General features: G+C 39.7%; 1 protein-coding gene across 1 annotated transcript in view; it reads left to right on the top strand.

Moving 5' to 3' along the window:
* The window catches only part of LOC140517108 (heparan-alpha-glucosaminide N-acetyltransferase-like), a 125,204-nt gene that overhangs the window by 4,458 nt on the left and 99,216 nt on the right, over nt 1-21,530 (top strand). The window contains exons 2-3 of the mRNA XM_072628018.1: nt 13,781-13,893; nt 14,850-14,974. Of these exons, the coding sequence (XP_072484119.1) occupies nt 13,781-13,893; nt 14,850-14,974 (238 nt within the window). The remainder of the gene's footprint in view (nt 1-13,780; nt 13,894-14,849; nt 14,975-21,530) is intronic.

Here is a 21,530-nt window from a genome sequence, read left to right as displayed (position 1 = left end):
TTATATCTGGGTTATACTGGGCCTTTGTTTTAACTGTGATCATGCTTTGTTACAAACGTCTATTATTTGTTCATTTATGAAGAATGTCAGGCTTCTGCTGTATAATTCTGGCCATGAAGGTTGTTTTCCCTCTAGGTGTTTGACAGGCGCTAAATGTTTGAAATCTATGGTGACATTCCACTTACTCATGTGGCTTTGGACAAGCCACTGATTGCTTCTGGGGGGAATAACAATATCCATTTATATTTATTTAGTATTGGGCCTCAGTTCTTCATCTGTAAAATGAGAGACTTAGAAGACCCCTTTCAGCTCTAAATCTATGATTCTATCATATATTGCATTTTTCTACCATTTTCTTGCATAATTTACATTTATCGATAAATCCAGGATCCTTAAATGTAACACTTGAAATTTCTGGTGGCTATTATGAGAATGGTGATGTTTATACTTCTATTTAAAGGATAACATATAACATAATCATCAGTAATGATTTTTTTCTTCTCCCCTCCTTCTTGGGCTCTCCAGTCAGTGAGGGTCTGCACTTAGCCACTTACCAGAAAATCCAAGTCGGTTGCTGTCTGTCAGGCTGTGGCGTCTTTGCTGAAAGTGTCATAACGACCAGCTATTAGCACTTTGCTGTTTCCATCAAAAATGGCTTCCTAATTCAGTTAAGTAAAATATAGCAATACTTTTAGTGACAATAATCAGATCTGGAGACTTTTAGAAACAAAGGGCTTATCAAAGTGACCCCCTCCTCACCATTACCAGGCTGTTGTCTGGTGTCTGGTTTCCACAAACCCATGGAGAATCATCTGGGGATTAGGGATGTTTTGGGAAGTCAGTGGAGGTATTACAGTATTTCTTCATTTTTTTACTGGCTCTTGGGTTCTGTTCTCTGTTCTTCCAAGGAAGAGAAAGCAGGAAAAGCAGGCTCTTACATTCTGGGCTACTATGGCAAAACAAGAAAGTGAAAATGGCCCCAAAGCAAGAATTTTTGATGTTGGATGGCAGGTATCCCAAAGAAAGGCAGAGATGGATACTAGGAAGATGGAGGACAATGACCTTGTCCTCTTCACTTAACTTTTATCTTTGTTCAACTTCATTTGTGTGTATACTGGAGAGATCCCTGGAAGAGAATGACTCCACAAACCTCCTGTTGTTGTAGCAGGTGTCATTGTTTTTAGAGAATCCCAAAATGTGTTTTGAGGATGCAATTTCTTTCTAGGGGGTTAAACAGAATCTGGGCTAGATTTTGTGGAGGCTCACCTCCAAAAGAGCGCCCCAGGTCCTGCCCAGTTAAGTGGTAGTGTTAGATTTAGAGTCAGAAAGATCTCATTTCAAATCCTGACTCAAACATTTACTGTTGTGACCATGAGCAGGTCACTTAAACCTCTGTCTGCCTCAGTTTTCTTATCTGTAAAATGGGGATAGTATTTCCCAAGGTGGTTACAAAGATCAAATGAGATAGTGTGCAGAAAGTGCTTTGCAAATTTTAGAGCATCATATATTGCTATCTACTATTAGTTTTTATTATTTAGACCAAAACTTTTAGGGAAGGTTGGTCAGCAGTAAACAAATGTCTCTCACAGGGCTGTTATCTCTTCCGGAGTTTTTATTGATCCACCCTGTTCAAGCTAATGAAATCCATCAAGAATTTGTATTCAAAAATGGTGTTGACTGTAAGCAAGTCTTTTCAATGAGCATCATCAGCAAGATATTCTCATAAAATATGTAGTGCCATACGTGTGTGGGTATATATAACATACCTAATGCGTATGTATTTACAGTTATGTAATTAAGTTTTACTTTCAAAGGGAGCCTGGAGAACAGGAAGCACAAATGGGTTAGGCTTCTTCTCTGCTCTGATAGTGTCTCCCGGGATATTTCCAACTCAGCCTAAAGGCCCCAGGGGCCCAAAACTGCAGGGTAGGTGGAATAGGATGTTACATTCCCATACTTAAATAGGCAGGTAAATAAGCAAATAGCCTTTTGAATTGAAACTCAACTCTTTTCCTTTTTTTTATTCCAATCTTAATGGTTGTCACAAGGCTTGGAATATAAATGTTGGGTTCTTAAAAATTAACTATAAGCCTACTAGGGTGGATAGTCAGATAGTTGCATGGGATTGTGGGTTTAGAATCATCCCCATGCATTTGGCAATTCAATTAATAAACTGAATCTGCTTGACTATGAGAGGTGAGGTAGAAGATGAATCAGAGGGAGTACCAACATTTTGATTGTAGGAGACTGGTTGATCTGGGGCTACTAACAGAATTGGTGAAGTGAGGTTAAAGTTTGAGAGATAACAATATCCATTTATATTTATTTAGTATTGACTTAAGGTCTATTAAGCCTCAGCAGACCACAGAATGTAAAGAAGCAGCACAAGGGCTTCAAGTTGGTTGGGAGTCATCGTTTGTCTGGTGCAATTTTTGTGTCTTCAAGGCCTCTAGGAGAGAGGGTTCACTAGGGATTCCATGGAGGTGTAAGAAGTAAGTCAGGTCTATTGGGGTGGGTAGGCCAGACTTCCTGTCTTCTCTTCCCAGACCCCCTGGAATAATGATCCAAAGAGCTGTCTACCATGTATCATAGGATTGCAGTCTAATACCAGTGGAGTCAAACCTAGCATGATCTAACAAGAATCTGTTGATATGATGGAAAGCAGGTAAGTTTATAACCTACAAAAGTTTCTGAGATGTCCTGACTAGAGATGGTTGATTTCTTTAAATCCATTGCTTTGAATTGGACCTTTTGTTTCTCTTTGTATCCAACCCATCCAGGAAGTGAAAGGGTGCTTCATCATTGCTATCATTACCACAAAATGGCTGCTCATGCCTGGCAAGGGATACTGGGGGCAAGATTTATGAAGTGAGATCAGGCAAGGAGACACCACAGACTTGAACCTCAAACCCATTAAACATAGAAGAATCAATGTTGTAGATCTGTATACTAGAGCCTTATTCTCTAGGCTAGCTAGATGGGCATAAGGAGCTTCTGGGACACAACAGTTCTCCCAAACCAACTTCACTCATTAAAAACCTAAAACAATCTAGTTAGTTCATAAGGAACTGTCCTTTGGTACAAGCATGGCAACGGTTATACTCTATGTCTACCTGTATACAGACAACCATACTATAGTTTGAGTGCTGGACTTGGAGTCCTAAAGATCTGGGTCTGAATCTCACATATTACACTTATTAACTGCATCACTATGGAAGGTTACTTCACTGTTATAAGCCTGAATTATCTCATCTGCAAAACGAGGATACTGATACTTACAGCTTGCAGCCTATAAAGTTGTTATAAGGCTTATGTAAATGAGTTTGTGTATATAAAGCACATAGCACACTTTAATCCACTATGTAAATGGCAATTATTATGCACTTTTATTATTTATTATTATTTTATTATAATTAATATGCACATCAATTATCTGTAATAGAATTATAGAAACTCAGAGCAAATAACAGAGCTCAGATTTGCCTATAGCTTTTCTGGCTCTAAATCCATCACTTGTTCTATGTACCTTGTTGGTCTCTACTCGTCTAATCTTGATAATACCAGTTTTGTATGTGTTCTATCACACTAAGCTATTGGTCACTGATGATCCGGTGACACTGGCCTCCATGCAGTTCTTCACACAAAATAGTCCTATCTCCCAACTCAGTGTATTTTCACTAGGTATTCACCATGGCTGGCTTCCAGTAATAAGTAACTAAGGCCAGATTTGAACTCAGGAAGATGAGTCTTTCTGACTCCAGGCTGGGTACTCTATCGACTACACCACCTAGCTGACCCTGTGTAACATAGTATATTCCAGTTTATACATATACGCATACACACATTTATCTGTATGTGTGTGTGTGTATATATATATATATATATATATATATACACAAATATATACATGTATAAGTTATTTTAAATAATTATATTATTTCATAATAATATATTTATTCTATTATTCCTTAATAATATATTTAATTATATTAATAGATATTTTACATATATATATATATATATATATTGGAAACATAGTTGTATATTATCTCCCCTTGTGACTGTGAACTCCTGAGAGCAGGAACTATCTTTCTCCTTTCTTTGTATCCTTAGTGATTAGCACTTTAGAACATAGTAGTCATTTAATAAATATTTATTGAGTGACCATCAGAGAGAGAGGACCACCAAGTCAAAAGGAACCTTAGATGGTAAAGATGATGAACAAACAAAAACAGTTAATGTTGATAAGATTAGAAGAAAACAGGCATACATATGCTTTGTTGGTAGAGTTGTGAATGACTCAAACTGTTCTGAAAAACAATTCAGCATTATTCTAGAAAAGATATTTATACCTTTGACACAAGGATTCCACTACTGGGTATATATGCCAAGGAGGTCAAAGACACAAACAAAAGTCTCATGGTATTTTCTGTGCTAGTAAAGAATTGGAAACAAAGTTGGGGTTCATCAATATGGGAATTATTGTAGGAGTCAACGAGCAGTAATTAAGTGCTTACTAAGTATGCCAGGTACTATGCTAAGCAGTGAGGATACAAAGAAAGACAAAAACAGCCGTACCCTCAAGGAGTTCACATTCTAGTTGGAGAGACAACATGCAAATACTTAGATCCATTCAAGAAAGATAAAGAGTAGATGGAAAGTAATCCGAGAGGGTAAGACACTAAAGCTAGTGCTGGGCTTCTTAAGCTTTTTTATATCACAAGCCCTTTGGGCAGACTGGGGAAGACCACAGGCAATTCTCAAAATAATGATTTTTAAATGCATTAGACAAAATACATATGATTATAAAGGAAACCAATTATATTGAAATATAATACATATATATACATACATATATGTATACATACATACATACATACATACATACACACTTTCATGTATCCCAGGATAAGAACTTCTGAGATTCCCCTGACTTGAGATAGTCTCCTGCTTAAGGTAAGTTTTAAGCTACATTCTGAAGGAAGCCAGTGAAGTGAAGGTACAAAGGTGAGGAGAGAAAGCTACCAGACACGGGGAACAGCCAATGCAAAGACATGCAGATGGGAGAATGAGTGTCTTGTGTAAGGAATATTTCATGTTTGATGTTGGCAGTAATATGGAACCTGCAGTTTACTGAGCAGAGTGTGATGTGGTCAGACCTATCTTTAAAAAAAAAACCACTTTTGCCAGTTGAGTAGAGGATGTATTGGAGTGGGGAGAGACTTGAGGTAGTAATCCAAATGAGAGGTGATGAGAACCTGGACTAAAGTAGTGGCTGTGTGAAGGGAACATGTATAAGAGATTTGGGGAAGGTAAGGATGGCAAGATTTGGCAGTCAATTAGATATATGGAGTGATTGAGAGTAAGGAGTCAAGGTGATACTGAGATTGTGAGCCTTGGTATCTCAGAATGTGATGGTACTCTCAAGAGTAATAGGAAAGTTCACAAGTGGGGAGGAAAGATAATAAGTTCAATTTTGAACATGCTGAGTTTGAGATGTCTATATGACATCCCTTTTGGGATGTCCAAAAGACTAACAAAATAATATGGAAGTAACAGTAAAGAAGTTAGGCTGGATACATAGATGTCACCAGATAGAGGTGATCACTGACCCCATGGCTGAAATTAGATCACTAACTAGGATAGTATAGAATGAGAGGAGAAAAATTTTAAAATTTTAATTTTTAAAAAAATTAAATTTTTTAAATTAAAAAATAAAATCACTTAAATTTTTTTTTTGTTTTTTAATTAACACGCATTTAGTTTCTCTTCCTGCCCACATTGGGAAGCAGGAGTAAAACCCTTGTAACAAGTATATACAGTTAAACAAAAGAAATCCCCACTTTGGCTGTGTCCACCAAAGCATGTCTTATTCTGTGTATTTAGTTCATTACCTCTCAGGAGACAGGTAGGACCCTTCATCATCTATGAATATTAAGAGTACCATGGAAGGTTATTCCACCATAAGAGATGGTAAGGATTGGAAATTCAGAGAAACTTGATAAGACTTTATGAAATAATGCAGAGCAAAGTAAGCAGATCCAGGAGAATTATATACACAGTGATTATAGAGAAAATGAAAACGTCATTTAAAAGCAGCCCAACTTGGGCTAATGTTGGTCCTAAGAGCTGTTCATGAAACACATTTACTCCTCCCAAGAGGGAGGTGGGGGACTGTAGCTTGAGAATATTGTATGAATATGTCCGATGTGGTTGCTTTGGTTGATACAATTTCTTTAACTGTTCTTCATTAGAAAGAAGTATTCAATATGGGGGAGGGAGTGATCAAGATATACTGAACCATTAAAAATAGTTGTTGCTAGCACTTTAAAAATAGAGAAAAGGGCTCAGAAGATGAGCTAAGAGGCACTTTAGAGATCATCTAAATTCCCTCATTTTATAGATGAGGAAATTGAGTCCTGGAAGATTGAAATGGTTTGTTCAGACTTCCAAGATCTGAGTCTCTTCTTTGTCTCACATCCTCTTCTCTATACAACGTTTTCTCCTTGTCACTTTAGACTCTTCATCATCATCACCATGCCGGACACAGCTGGAAAAGCCAAATGGAAGATGGGCAGGGGAGGCATGTCAATAGAATGCTCTTAAAAAGCATCAGCTCCTCCCTCTATCCCCTTCCCCCCTTTATTTTTTGCTTGTCTAACAAAAGATGAAGGAGAATGCATTAAGATTGAATGGCAGTAATGTACTGATGGGACTCTTTCCACTGGAGTTGAACATAATCAAGATGGAGCCCTGAGGCCCTGGACCTAAAGCCCTATGATGAACCTTTTGGCTCTCTCAGCCAATAACTCCACACTTGAAGGCCCTAAGTGATGAAGAAGGGGGTCTGGGAAAGTGAAATGCAATGAAAGCATGACAGCATGCTAAGGCTCACTGAAGCAATGGTAATAATATGAACAGCACAAGAATATGAAAATAAGAAGGCTTGGGTGGAGAAGGACGATGGAAAAGATCCATTTGTAAATTCGGTGATAGCCCAGCTTGATTTCCGATTCATACTTTTTTATTTTTTCCATTTGAGCATTTTCTTTCATTGAAGAGGCAGATTGAAAAAAAGAACTGAATGTGAAGACAGGAGACCAGTTTTAATTCCCAGGCATGAGAAGTACTAACTGGGTGGCCTTGGAAAAGTCACTTAAAAATTCTGTGCTTCAGTTTCCGCATTTGTAAAATGGGAATATTACTAGTAGTACTGCCTGCCTTATAGGAACTTGCTTTGTAAATCTTAAAGTTCAGTTCACATGTGATCTCCAGGTGTTAACTCTCAACAGCTTCCTCTCTCATAGGTCTTAGATCAGACAAAGAAGACTTTTTCTGCTTCACTTAGCATAGTTAGTTATAGCACAGTGCTAACTCGTGTGTTCATTATTCATTCAACAAACATGTATAAATGCTTACCAGTTGCAAAAAATTCTGAGATGGGAGGCGGAGCCAAGATGGCGTAGTAGAAAGACGCACATACACATAGCTCCGAACCCACAACCCATAGAACAACTACAAAGAAGTAACTCATGGCGAATTCTGCACCCAGAGGCCACAGAACATTGGAGCGAGGGAGATTTCTGTTCCGGAGAGACCTGCAAACCTCTCGTAAAAGGTCCTTCGTGCTGAGGACTGGGCGCCGGGACTGGGAGCTGAGTACAGCCCTGCCGTGGCCGCGGCACCGAGAGGAACAGATCCGAGCGGGCTTCAGGGACGGGATCTCCAGCGGCCGCACAAGTACCTCCACCCACAGGTGACGGGGGTCGGTGAGAGAGTCCCTTTGGCGGGTCGAGGGGGGAGTGGGGTGCCCCCATGGCTCGGGCCCCCTCGGGAGACAGAAGCTGAGGGGCAGCTGCAGACCAGGGCTCCCCAAGCAGGCAGGAGCCTGGATCCATTGTTGAAGGTCTGTGCATAAACTCCCTGAGGGAACTGAGCCTGAGAGGCAGCCCTGCCCTCACCTGAGCATCTGAATTTAATCTCACACTGAATAGCAGCCCTGCCCCCACCCAAAGCCCTGAGGCTGGAAGCAGCATTTGAATCTCAGACCCCAAACACTGGCTGGGAGGATCAGGAGGTGAGGTGGGTGTGAGGAAAATATTCAGAGGTCAAGTCACTGGCTGGGAAAATGCCCAGAAAAGGGAAAAGAAATAAGACTATAGAAGGTTACTTTCTTGGTGAACAGGCATTTCCTCCCTTCCTTTCTGATGAGGAAGAACGATGCTTACCATCAGGCAAAGACACAGAAATCAAGGCTTCTGTGTCTCAGCCCACTCAATGGGCTCAGGCCATGGAAGAGCTCAAAAAGAATTTTGAAAATCAAGTTAGAGAGGTGGAGGAAAAGCTGGGAAGAGAAATGAGAGACATGAAGTCAAAGCATGAACAGCAGGTCACCACCCTGCTAAAGGAGACCCCAAAAAATGCTGAAGAAAATAACACCTTGAAAAATAGGCTAACTCAATTGGCAAAAGAGGTTCAAAAAGCCAATGAGGAGAAGAATGCTTTCAAAAGCAGAATTAGCCAAATGGAAAAGGAGATTCAAAAGCTCACTGAAGAAAATAGTTCTTTCAAAATTAGAATGGCACAGATGGAGGCTAAGGACTTTATGAGAAAGCAAGAAATCACAGAACAAAGCCAGAGGAATGGAAAAATGGAAGATAATGTGAAATATCTCATTGGAAAAACAACTGACCTTGAAAATAGATCCAGGAGAGACAATTTAAAAATTATGGGACTACCTGAAAGCCATGATCAAAAGAAGAGCCTAGACATCATCTTTCATGAAATTATCAATGAAAACTGCCCTGAGATTCTAGAACCAGAGGGCAAAATAAATATTCAAGGAATCCACAGAACACCCTCTGAAAGAGATCCAAAAAGAGAAACTCCTAGGAACATTGTGGCCAAATTCCAGAACTCCCAGGTGAAAGAGAAAATATTGCAAGCAGCTAGAAAGAAACAATTCAAGTATTGTGGAAATACAGTCAGGATAACACAAGATCTAGCAGCTTCTACATTAAGGGATCGAAGGGCATGGAATAGGATATTCCAGAAGTCAAAGGAACTAGGACTAAAACCAAGAATCACCTACCCAGCAAAACTGAGCATAATACTTCAGGGGAAAAATTGGTCTTTCAATGAAATAGAGGATTTTCAAGCATTCTTGATGAAAAGACCAGAGCTGAAAAGAAAATTTGACTTTCAAACACAAGAATGAAGAGAACCATGAAAAGGTGAACAGCAAAGAGAAGTCATAAGGGACTTACTAAAGTTGAACTGTTTACATTCCTACATGGAAAGACAATATTTGTAACTCTTGAAACATTTCAGTATCTGGGTACTGGGTGGGATTACACACACTCACATGCACACACGCACACACACATAGAGACAGAGTGCACAGAGTGAATTGAAGAGGATGGGATCACATCTTAAAAAAAATGAAATCAAGCAGTGAGAGAGAAAGATATTGGGAGGAGAAAGGGAGAATTGAATGGGGCAAATTATCTCTCATAAAAGAAGCAAGCAAAAGACTCATTAGTGGAGGGATAAAGAGGGGAGGTGAGAGAAAAACATGAAGTCTACTCTCATCACATTCCACTAAAGGAAAGAATAAAATGCCTACTCATTTTGGTATGAAAACCTATCTTACAATACAGGAAAGTGGAGGATAAGGGGATAAGCAGAGTGGGGGGGGATGATAGAAGGGAGGGCATGGGGAGGAGAGTGCAATTTGAGGTCCACACTCATGGGGAGGGATAGGATCAAAAGAGAATAGAAATAATGGGGGACAGGATAGGATGGAGGGAAATATAGTTAGTCCTATACAACACAACTATTATGGAAGTCATTTGCAAAACTACACAGATTTGGCCTATATTGAATTGCTTGCCTTCCAAAGGGAAGGGGTGGAGAGGGAGGGAGGAAAAGAAGTTGGAACTCAAAGTGTTAGGATCAACTGTAATGTTCTTACCACTAGGAAATAAGAAATACAGGTAAAGGGGTATAGAAAGCTATCTGGCCCTACAGGACAAAAGAGAAGACAGAGACAAGGGCAGAGAGGGATGATAGAAGAGAGAGCAGATTGGTCATAGGGGCAATTAGAATGCTTGGCGTTTGGGGGGGGGAGGGGAGAAAAGGGGAGAAAATTTGTAACCCAAAATTTTGTGAAAATGAATGTTAAAAGCTAAATAAAAAAAAAAAATGTCAAAAGAAAAAAAAAAATTCTGAGATGAATAGGACCAGTCTTCTGTCCTCAAAGGATCATACAGTCTAGTATGAGGATGAAACAACTACAAAAATAACTGTGATCCAAGGCAGACCATGTGCTGTAAAAGTGTTAGAAAAGACAATGCCTGCTTGGTAGTAGGGATGGGAAAGACTTCATAGAGCTGATGGCATCTGAGATGAACCTGGATGGGAAGGATTTCACAACTGGAGATGGTTAGGGAGAGTTTCAGGAATCAGGACTCAAGCCTGCTACAAGCCTGCACATTCTACTAAGTGCCCAGATGTAGAAACAGGAAACATCTGGGTTTGAATTCTACTGCCCACACTAAATTAGTTGTGTGGCTGTGGCTAAAATCATTTAACCTCTCTGTGTTTTCAGCTTTCTTAAATGTCAAATGTAGATGACACTAACCAAGAGAACTAAAATTTCTGGTGACCCAAAGGACAAAGAAATGAAGTTTAGTAAGCATAATTTGTTTGTTGTAGAATTTGGAATTGTAATCCGGGCATTCATTTCTCCATAGACTGTCATATTTTGTATCTCACTGCCATAAAATACCACCAGGAGAATGTCCATATTTTTAAAAATGGACTTTTGCTTTCAGTTGGGGTCATGAAAGGAGCTTTGCTTTAAAAAAAAAAAAAGTAATCAGCCTACCCTATTGCTCATATCCAACTTGCTGTCTGTCCCCTACATACATTCTGATGCCCATGCTCTAGAAGTTGTCCATCCAAAAGTGGGGCAATAAACATTTTTTTATCCATTTGGTCTTTCCTCTGTGAATGGACAAGCCAACTTGCTTTGAATGGTTACAGATCTCTTCCAGGAGACTCTGCAGTGTTACAAGGCTTTATGTAATCAGTACAGTGTCATCTGCCAATGAGAGCTTTTGGAGAGCCTTATCATCCAAAGGGAATCCTATTTCTTAGATGTCATCCAGGCAATGGACTATCAGAAAAAAAGTGGAACTCATTTGTTGCTAGGAAAAGGGATGACAGATACAACATTGATATCAATTGATATCAACTGATATCAACTAGCATTGATATCTGTAGAATGTAAGAAGATCTAGATGGAGGCCTCCCCCTTGTTGGGTTTGTCCTCTCTATAGGACTTATTGAAAGATAATGACAAATTATGGAAGTCCGTAGTCCTTAAAAAATAAAGTTGTAAGTTACCCAAATGGCAATGGAGTGAGTGGTGCATGGTATGCATGAACAGGCTCCAGGGCAGTGTTAGCAAAGAGTTATATGGGAGAGGTAGTATAAAAGATGTCATCGGAGAGAAATAAAAAGAGAAAAGAAGATAGGTTTGCTGTGTAATTATATGGAACAAAATAATACATGACCAGTGCACAGCCTGCATCCTCTATGAACATCCAGGCAACATCAAGAAATCTGCAAGTGGGCCCCCAAGAAGATGAGTTCACCTCTGTGGAGGATTTACAGAAGGAAATAGACAAGAGTCAAATGGGATCAGAAGGCATGGACAAAGCGCAGTCTGCACCTCTGGAAAGGCGATCCACCATCTAGGGGTGGGGAATTTGTGGCAGTTTAGATTCAGTCAAAGGGCTGCACTTGAGGACCTAGAGGGTCACATGTGGCCTCAGGACCACAGGTTCCCCATCCCTGGTCCACACCAATGAAATCATGGATCCATGGAACTATCAGAGAATTAAGAAGGACTGCACAAGATGAGAAGGTATAAATGAGCCATGAACTGCCCTTTTGGAGTGAGGACCCGCATTGATAAGATTGAAGATCCACTGATGAATTGAAATGGACCATAACGTTGTACTAACTGATAAAGTATACTATGGAAGGAAATGAACCCATAATGCCCTAATGCTTTATAAATGTTAGCCTTTTCTCCTCTCACTTTCCTTACTTTCCTTCTGGTACTATTTCATTCCTCCCCAGTTTCCTCCCCTGACTCTCCACACTTCTCTTTCTTCCATGCCCTAGAAGTTTTCTCACCCTGGAAGATCACTCCAGCCGTGCAGTCCCTTGCTCTGATTGGTTGATTCCTTTTGGAACTTCCATTTTAAAGAAAATGCCTAGACCAGCCAGGTTTACTCTTTCATTCTTTTCCAAGATCCACATAGTTGATTTCTCATACTTCTTTCTCTACCATGTCTTCTCCTCCTTCACCACTCCCCAACTCCTTCAGCTTTATTTCATGTGTTCTCTGTCCCCCCAAGAAATTTCTTTAAGACAGGGGCTTTTTTTTTTTTTTTTGCTTGTAATTGTGTACTCAATGCCTGGCACATGGTAAATACTTCACAATTGTTTCTTAACTGACTGAATACTTACCCTTTCATTGAAGTGATTTTTTTTCATTTCTGAGGGTGTAGACCCCACTTTCTATGGAGATTCCCATATGGGATTCCCATATCTAAAGAGTCATCAGATATATCTGCAGCTCCCAGCATCTACCTCTTCTTTATCATATGCAAGTGACTGGAAGTTTAAACAGGGTTATATATTTTACAAGGAATAAAGTGCTGTAATTTTAAAAAATACACAAAGGTAAAATAATCAGAAATGTATATAAAAGAAAACTACCCAGAGCAGACTGGGTGGTGCCCCAATTTATAAAGCCATCCTAATCTAAAATTCCCATGTTAAATCTTCAGTCCATACCCTATGAGTGGGCCTCTGCAGCTAAAACCAACAAGCAACTCAGCCTCATTCTGTCCTCTCAGGATCATTCTCAGCCAGTCAGGAACCTTTCTGATTGCTCATGTGCTTGCAGCGCACATTTCTGTTTAATCCCTTAGACACCATTTCTTTCTTCTCCCAAAGACAGAAGTGAAAAAATAACTTCACAAAAGATAGTTTGGTACAGTGGAAAGAGTTTTCAGTTTGGAGCCATGGGATCTGGGTTTGACTCCTGAATCTGTTACTTATTAGTTATATGACCTTGGGCAAGTGGAAAGTTATATAAACTCTCTGGGCCTCATCTGCTCTTCTAAAGAATGAGGAGACTGATTCAATGTTATTTAAGGTCTATTTCAGCTATAAGTCCTGTAAGATAGTATTACATTTACAACCAATACCCAGAAACAAAATAATTTAATATGTAACATCTAGAGTCTCTCCTAGATTTCATAAATGTATGTATCTCCTATGTATCTCCTAGTGTGTATCTCTTTGATTTCATAAATAAATCATTTTTTTGTCATAAGGGCCTTCCAGTGAGGAGGAAGGTCTAGAGCACAGGTGTAGAGATAGGAAAGTACAGAACAATTTTGAAGGCTGCTGAGTGTGGAAGGCTCAGTTCTTAATTCAGCAAGGTAATGTCTCATAAAAGAAATACTTTGCTCCACAGCCCAGTCCTTTCACAAACACATCACTTTGGTCCTAAGGAAGAGAGGGGAAGAAAGCATGTCTCCGCCTTCCCCATCCTTACTACTGCAGACACAGTTCAGAGTGTGTGTACGCCTTTTGAAATTAGGAGTATCACTTTTGCAATATGATCTGGCTGTGGTGACATGTAAATAACTGAGCTGGGATGGAAGTGACTCGTGTCTACTCCTTTGTCCTCCAGTGTCCTGGAGCTGGGCAAGGCTCCCAGGAGTCCTTCAGAGGCTTGGCTTCACCTATTTTGCTCTGGGCCTGATGCATATTGCCTTTGGGGTGACGGATATTCAGAAGTACCAGGTGAGTAGCACAGCTGTTCCTGTCTGTAATCATGTTGGCTAAATGTGCCTGGTGACCCAAGAATCTTTACCTGGATTGTTAGATCAACCAATCAATCAATAAGTATTCATTAATCATTTCCCATGTGCCAGGCATTGTGCTAGGCCCTGGGGATACAAAACCAACAAGGAAACACTCCCGGAACTCTAGGAGTTCATATTCTAATGGGAAAGATCACACACACACATACACTTATATGTGTGCATACACATATATAATGTGTATATATGCATACATACATACATATATACATACACAATACACATACTCATAAATATACATACACCCATGCACATGCACACATTGCACACACAAATAAATGTTATCTTGTATTCAAAAAATGCTCTTGGGCATGGTGGCACATTCCTATAATCCCAGCTACCAGGGAGGCTGAGGTTGGTAGATCTCTTGAGTTCAGGACTTCTGAGCTGCAGTGGGCTAACATCTAGTCCAGGATCAATATGATGAACCCCTGGAAGGAGCAGTAACAACAGTTTGCCTAAGGAGGGGTGAGTGGGCCCAGATCAGGAATGGAGCAGGTCAAAGCTCTCACATCAGTTAGTAGTGGGATCAGGCTTGTAGAGCAGCTCTTGTACTTCCAGTCTGAACTAGAGGAAGAAAACTGATCTTTTCTTTTAAATGCTATAAAAGTCTACCATGTTCTTTGATTCTTCATTTTGCAGAAGAAAAAGGGATATTATAGTCAAATTATGTGTTTCTATATCAGCCGTGTTGGGTTTTGACCTGGACTGTTTTTTTTTTTCAATTCGAAATTTTCTCTATACTGTAAACCTCTTATTTCCCCTCTTAGTTTCCTCATCTGTAAAACTTTCCTATCATTCCCCCTATTGCAATCACTCTGTGGCCCAAAAGAATGATGCTCTCATCTCTTTGACTGTTTGTTCCTATCTGCTTAGGTTGGCACATGGTGGGCTCCCCTTCGAGATGTTGTCCTTTACTGGCGGGAGTGGTTCATCATCATTGGTCTGGAGATCCTCTGGTTGTGTCTCACCTTCCTGCTGCCCGTTCCTGGCTGTCCCAGGTAAGCTCTAGGCTGGCCAGGGCTTACCGACCAGCTTGAATGCAGCCACTTGGAGCTAGTGAACATGAAGTTATGGAAACTAAAAAAAAAAAAGAAAAAGAAAAAAAGCAGCATTTCTTGATAGTCTGATTTTGAAACAAAAAGTCAGGTCTCTGTGGGTCAAGATGCAGAGAAGATGTTACCTTCCTCAGCCAAAAAAAATGCTTCTAAAGCACAAGGTACTCAGTTGCCAACAGAGCCCCAACATAGCTGTTACATCCCTCCCCCACCATGGATGGCTTTCAAGCAGAGTAGTTTTAGTTAATGATTTTTACTTCCTATCTCCAACTGGCTCTACCTGCATTTGTTCTTTGGTTGTACAAATCTCTTTGTAACCACGCTGGAATGTTCAGATTCCTCCTAACAGCAGCAACAGTCCTATCATTTCTTAGGGACTTCTCAGTTAATATGATTCTTAGGCTTGTTAACTATAACTCAGTGAATCAAAAAGCTCTGGAGCTGGAAGCCTCCTTAGATATCATCGTGTTTCACAGATGACAAAACTGAGGTTTGAGAGGTAGAGTGACTTACCCAAAAAGTAATTTGAATTCCTGTTATCATCCAATTTAGAACAATTAGAAGACATGACCCCTGAAGGTGAAGACTTACCCTCTAGTGGAGTGAACAAGGGATCAGTATTTGGCCCTGTGTCATATAACAGTTTTGATCAGGCCTGAATAAAGGCACAGATGGCCTAGTTGTCAGACTTGGAGATTACAGAAAGCCAGGAAGTATAGTTAACTTTATGGATTACAGAACTAAGATCAAAAAAGATCTCAACTGGTAGAATGTACAGTTGGTTCTAAGAAGATGAAATGTGATTCAGACAAATGCAAAGTCTTCTACTTGGGTTCAAAAAACAAATGTCAAAAGCAGAAGATAATAGATACATGACTAGATAGCAGTTTGTCTGAAAAATATCAATATGGGACAGGGGTTTAGTGGACTACAAGACAAATGAACCCCCAATATGATTTGTCCCCCCCCTCCAATAAAATCCAATTTTAAGCTGAATTAAGAGAAGCATAATACAGTGTCCAGGACCAGGGAAATACCCACACTTCTGTACTCTGCTCTCTCCAAAGTAACCAATAATCTCTTAGGTGCCAAATCCAATGGCCTTTTCTCCATCCTCATTCTCCCTGACCTCTTTTCAGCCTTTGATATTGTTGAGCCCACTCTCCTCCTTTCTACTCTATTCTCTCTAGGGTTTTAGAAAACCACTCTCTCTTTGTTTTCCTCGCACCTATCTGACCACTCCTGCGTTTCCTATTCTGGATTTTTCTCCAGTCATGCCCTCTAACTACATCAGAGTTGTGTCCTGGGCCTTCTTCTCTACTCTCTCTAAACTACTTTCACTTGGTGATCTCATCAACTTGCATGGATTTAATTACCATTTCTATGCTGATGAATCTTAAATCTATCTATCCTTCTCTAACCTTTGTGCTGAACCCCAGTCTCACATCTCCAACTGTCTTTCACACATCTCAAGATGGATAACCAGTAGATATCTTAAACTCAGTATGTCCAAAACAGAACTCATATCTTCCCCTAAACCCTTTTCCCTTCTTTATTCCCTTGTGTTGGAGAAGGCAACCCCATCCTCCTGGTTTCTCAAGCTCACAACCTAGGATTCATTTGGGACTTCTCATACTCTTTAACCCATGCCCCCCATTCCCTCCTACTATCCAATCTGTAACCAAGGCCTGTAGATTTGACCTTTGCAGCATCTCTCAAACCGGTCCTTCTCTTCTCTGACATGGCTACTACCCTAGTATAGGTCTTTATCCTCTCACACTTACTGAATAAATCTTGGGGCCTCAAGTCACTCCCCACTCCAGTTTATCCCCCACTCAGGCATTATAATGATTTTCCCCAAACACAGATCCAATCATGTCTCCCTATCTACTCAAGAAACTCCACTGGCTTCCTATTGCTTGCAGAAGCAGATACAAAATACTTGGTTTGGCATTCAAGCCCCCTCCTACCTTTCCAATTTTATTACGTTACCTCCCCTCCCACCATACATACTCTTCTTTCCAGTAACACTGGCCTCTTGGCTTTTCCATTAACAAGACACTCCATCACTTCACCCTGGGCATTTTCTTTAATTGTTCTCTATGCCTGCAATCCTCCCCTTCCTTTCCTCTGACTTACTGAGCTTCCTTTAAGTCCCAACTAAAATCCTATCTTCCACAGGAAGCCTTTCCTAACCTCTCTTAATTTCAGTGTCTTCCCTCTATTAACTTTTATCCTCTCTATAGTTTGCTTTGTATGTATTTGTCAACATGTTGTCTCCCTCAATAGCTTGTGAGCTCCTTGAAGTCAAGGACTAACGTTAGCCTCTTTCTGTACCTTCAGCTTTTAGCACAGTGCCTGGCACATAGAAGGTGCTAACTGATTTTATCGATGAAAAGCTTGTTTGACCAGATTGAATTTAGAGTATTATATTCAGTTCTAGTCACATTTTGGAGAAGGTATTCATAAACTTGAGAGTGTCCTGAGGAAGATAACCTAGATGGTAAAGGGCCTTGAGATCATGCCAAAACAAGGCTCAGATGAAGGAATTTGGAATTTTTTACCCTGAAGATGAGAAGACTTAGAGGGAATTATGATACTCAAATTTCTAGTGGATCCATGATTTAACTCAATGTGGACAATCTCTATAGTGTAAATTGCAATCTATCCATGACTTCTTATCCTGTGTGACTCTCATCCAAGTCCTTCCACAAATTAACTCTGAGGAATGGGGGGGTGGCAGGTCTTTCTCAGGCTTTCTTATTGTCTCAAAAATATCAAAATGACATTCAAGTGCTCTATTTTTATCCTGTAGGAGGGATACTTCCTTGAGATGATCACTGGTCTTCCTTTTTGGCCACATATTTCTTTGGTGGCATCCTTTATACCCTTTCTGTACAATTCTTTAAAATGCAGGGCAATCTATTTACACCCAGCAAATAATCCTTTAGGATGGCTAGGTGGTACAGTGGATAGAATTTTTGAATTGGAGTCAGGAAGTCCTGAGTTCTAAATCTGAACTCAGACACTTATCACCTGTGTAACCCTGGGTAAATCATTCATCCTCTATCTGCCACAGATTCCTTTTCTGTAAGATGATGATGATAATGGTATGTACTTCCCAGGGTTGTTAGGAAGGTAAAATGAGATAATATTTCTAGAGTGTTTTGCAAATCTTAAAGCACTATAGAAATGCTAGTTATCATCATCATCATCATCCTCCTCATCATCATTGTTACTGCTCTTTAGATGATCAAACTCATTAGTTCTTCAGAGAGTGTAGTATTCCATGACTCACAGCCATAGGACATCACTGGAGGAATGCTACTGTTAAAAAATTTGGTAGTTTGTTTCAAGACAAAAAATTTGGTAGTTTGTTTCAAGACAAATGTTAAAGGCTATAAAGAGAAAAGCTGTTTATGGTTCTTGGACCAAGAGCACAGAACTAGAAGTAACTCAGAAAGTTGCAGAGAGGCAGATTTTGGCTCTGATACAAGGAAGAACCTCCAAACTTTAGAGCTATTACAAAGTAGGCAGCTAGATGGCACAGGGTATAGAGTACCAGGCCTAGAGTCAGGAAGACTTTAGTTCAAATTTGTTCTCAGTCACTTATTAACTGTGTGACCCTGGGCAAGTCACTTAACCTTGTTTGCTTCAGTTTCCTCATCTGTAAAATGATCTGGAGAAGGAAATGGCAAATCACTCCAGCATCTTTGCCAAGAAAACCCCAAATTGGGTCATGAACAGTTGGACATGACTGTAAATGACTGAAGAGCAGCAAAAAGGCACTTAGTATATCTTTGTGGAATGAAATTGAATTGACCTGTATTGGAATCATCCTTTCTATTCCCACTGCTGCCACTGTAGTACAAGCACTAGTTTCACCAGTCTAGGCTGTTAGAATTGTTTCCTAATGGGACTGGGTCTTCTCAATTCTAGTCTCTTATGTCTGAAACAACTGAACAATATCAACAAAGTGGAATGAGCTGCCCCAGAAGATATTAGGTTCCCTTCATTTGAGGTCTTCAATAAAAGATGTCGATTTGTTAGAGACCAAGGATTATGGTTCTAGAGCTGGATGGGACCTCAGAGAATATCTAGTCATATTTTATAAATGAGGAAAATGAGGCCCAGGGAGATTAAGTGGCTTGGTATAGGTATACAACTATTAAATGGTAGAAGAAGGATTCAAACTCAAGATGTTGTAAGAGGGCTTCTTCCTTGAGTACAAGTTGGATTAGATCACCTCTGATGTCCATTCCAACTCTGAGACTCTTTGAGAAAAGTAGAAGAGTGCACTGAATCAGAAGTTCTGTAACAATGATCCTCTTAGACTTAGGCAAGGAAAAGAGGAAGTTATAGGAGTGATGAAGAGAATGCTATTTACTAATTCATAAATCTATATATCTCAAGTGACTGTTTTGTGCTAAAACTAAGAATGAACAGAGACTAGCAAAAAAAGTTCAGGATACAAAAAAAGATTCCTTAATATATGTTGGGGGAAAGTTGAGGATGTCATTCCACAGCTCAAGACTCCTCAGTGGCACCTCATTGTCCCTAGGATAGTTACTATATAAACTCCTGATGTTGCTAATTAAAGTTCTTCAAAGTCTGACTCTAGTCTACATTTCCAGGTATTTCACATTACTCCTTCAAACACGTTTAAGTTCTACTGACGCTGTTTTATTGGCTATTCCTTTTATTTGGCATTCAATTTCCCATGCCTTTTCACAGTCTGTCTCATAACTAAAATATACTCTTTGCTCATTCCTGTTTCTTAGAATCTTTGGTTTCATTCATGGCTCAACTAAGGTACCATCTTCTACTGGAAGCCTTTTTTGGCCTCTAATTTTTAGCCATTTGTCCCTTTCTCAAATTACTTTGCACATGTACTGTGTAAATGTTTCATCCTTCAGTAGAAAGTTGATTTCTTAATATCAGTGACTGGTTTTTCCCCATTATTTTATTGCAGCCTGGGCATCTAGCACAGTGGATTGTGAAATTAGACACTTTATGCTTTGAGGGGAACATGATTGAATGAATGAATCAAAAAAGGGATAGGGATACTGCTCATGGTGGATGGGATGATAAAAGATGACAAAGAAAGCAGATATGATCAATTGTCATTTGGCTTCTGTTTTGTTTGTCTAGGAGGATTATGTTCTCATTGGAAAGGCAGGGCTGCAACTGAAAGGACTAATAGGGAGATGATACCCAAGATAAAGAGGGAAATAACATAAAAGCAATCAGCTGCCCTAAATGAGTACAAGTTACTTGGACCAGATGAACCATATCCTCATGTATCAGAAAGACAGACAGATCTGAAGGGACTTCAGGAGTGGAAAAGGGCAAGTGTTGTCCTCTCATCTTTTCAAGAGAAAAGAACAGTTACTAACAACTACAGACCAGTGGCTTTTTCTTAACTCCTGGCAAAATTCTACAATATATTTTAAAGGGATGGTTAGTGGGTACCTTGAAAAAGAAAATGTTCATCACAAAGAGTCAGGCTGGCTCCATTTAAACCCAGCTCTGCCAGACAAACCTTATCCTTGTTTTTGACAGGGTCTTTTGACTGGTTGATCAGAGGAATATTATAGATATGTTTATCCAGATGTTAGAAAAACATTGAACAAAGTACAATTAGATTGATTTGGAGGTTGATTGATTGAACCTGAAGAGTAGTCATTAATGAGTCAAAGACAACTTGGGAGAAGAAGGAAGTCTCTATTGGAGTGGCTGAGGGGATCTGTCCCTGGTGCTATTTGATGGTTAATGAGTTGGGTGAAGAACTACATGGCAAGTTTACCTAATTTTACATGATAAATCTGGGAGAGAGAGTGACTGTATTGATGACAGAATCAGGAGCCCAAAAGATCAAGAGAGACTCAAACATTCCACTGAATCTAATAAGATGAAATATAATGGGGATAAATGTAAATCCTTATACTTGGGCTCAAAACTCCATCACACAAGTAAAATATAGTGTGAGGAAGAGACATACAGCAATTCGCCTGAAAAAGAACTGGTGGTTTAATGGACTTCAACTTTAATTTGAAGCAACCATGTGATATGGCAACTAAAAATACCTTATATGATAAAAAATTATATTAATGACAATATTAGCTACCATCTTGTTTTTATTGAGTCATCTCAGGTGTGTCTGACTCTCTGCAACTCCATTTGGGGTTTTCTTGGCAAAATACTGGAGTGGTTTGCCTGTTCCTTTTCCAGCTCATTTTAGAGATGGGCAAACAGAGTTAAAGGACTTGCCCAGGGTCAGATAGCTAGTAAGTATCTGAGGCCAGATTTGAATTCAGGTCCTCCTGACTCCAGGCTGGGACTCTATCCACTTCACTGCCAAGCTGCCTTAGTTAACATTTATATAGCTCTTTAAGGTCTGTAAAACACTTAAAACATAGGACTCATTTGATTGTCACCACAAGCCTGGGAGGCAGATGCTATTATTATTATTTCCCTTGTCCAGGTGAGAAAAATCAAA

The sequence above is a fragment of the Notamacropus eugenii genome, chromosome 1, assembly GCF_028372415.1.
Source record: "Notamacropus eugenii isolate mMacEug1 chromosome 1, mMacEug1.pri_v2, whole genome shotgun sequence".
Taxonomy (NCBI): domain Eukaryota; kingdom Metazoa; phylum Chordata; class Mammalia; order Diprotodontia; family Macropodidae; genus Notamacropus; species Notamacropus eugenii.
The sequence above is the reverse complement of the archived record's forward strand: the minus strand, read 5'-3'. Positions and strand labels throughout refer to the sequence as shown.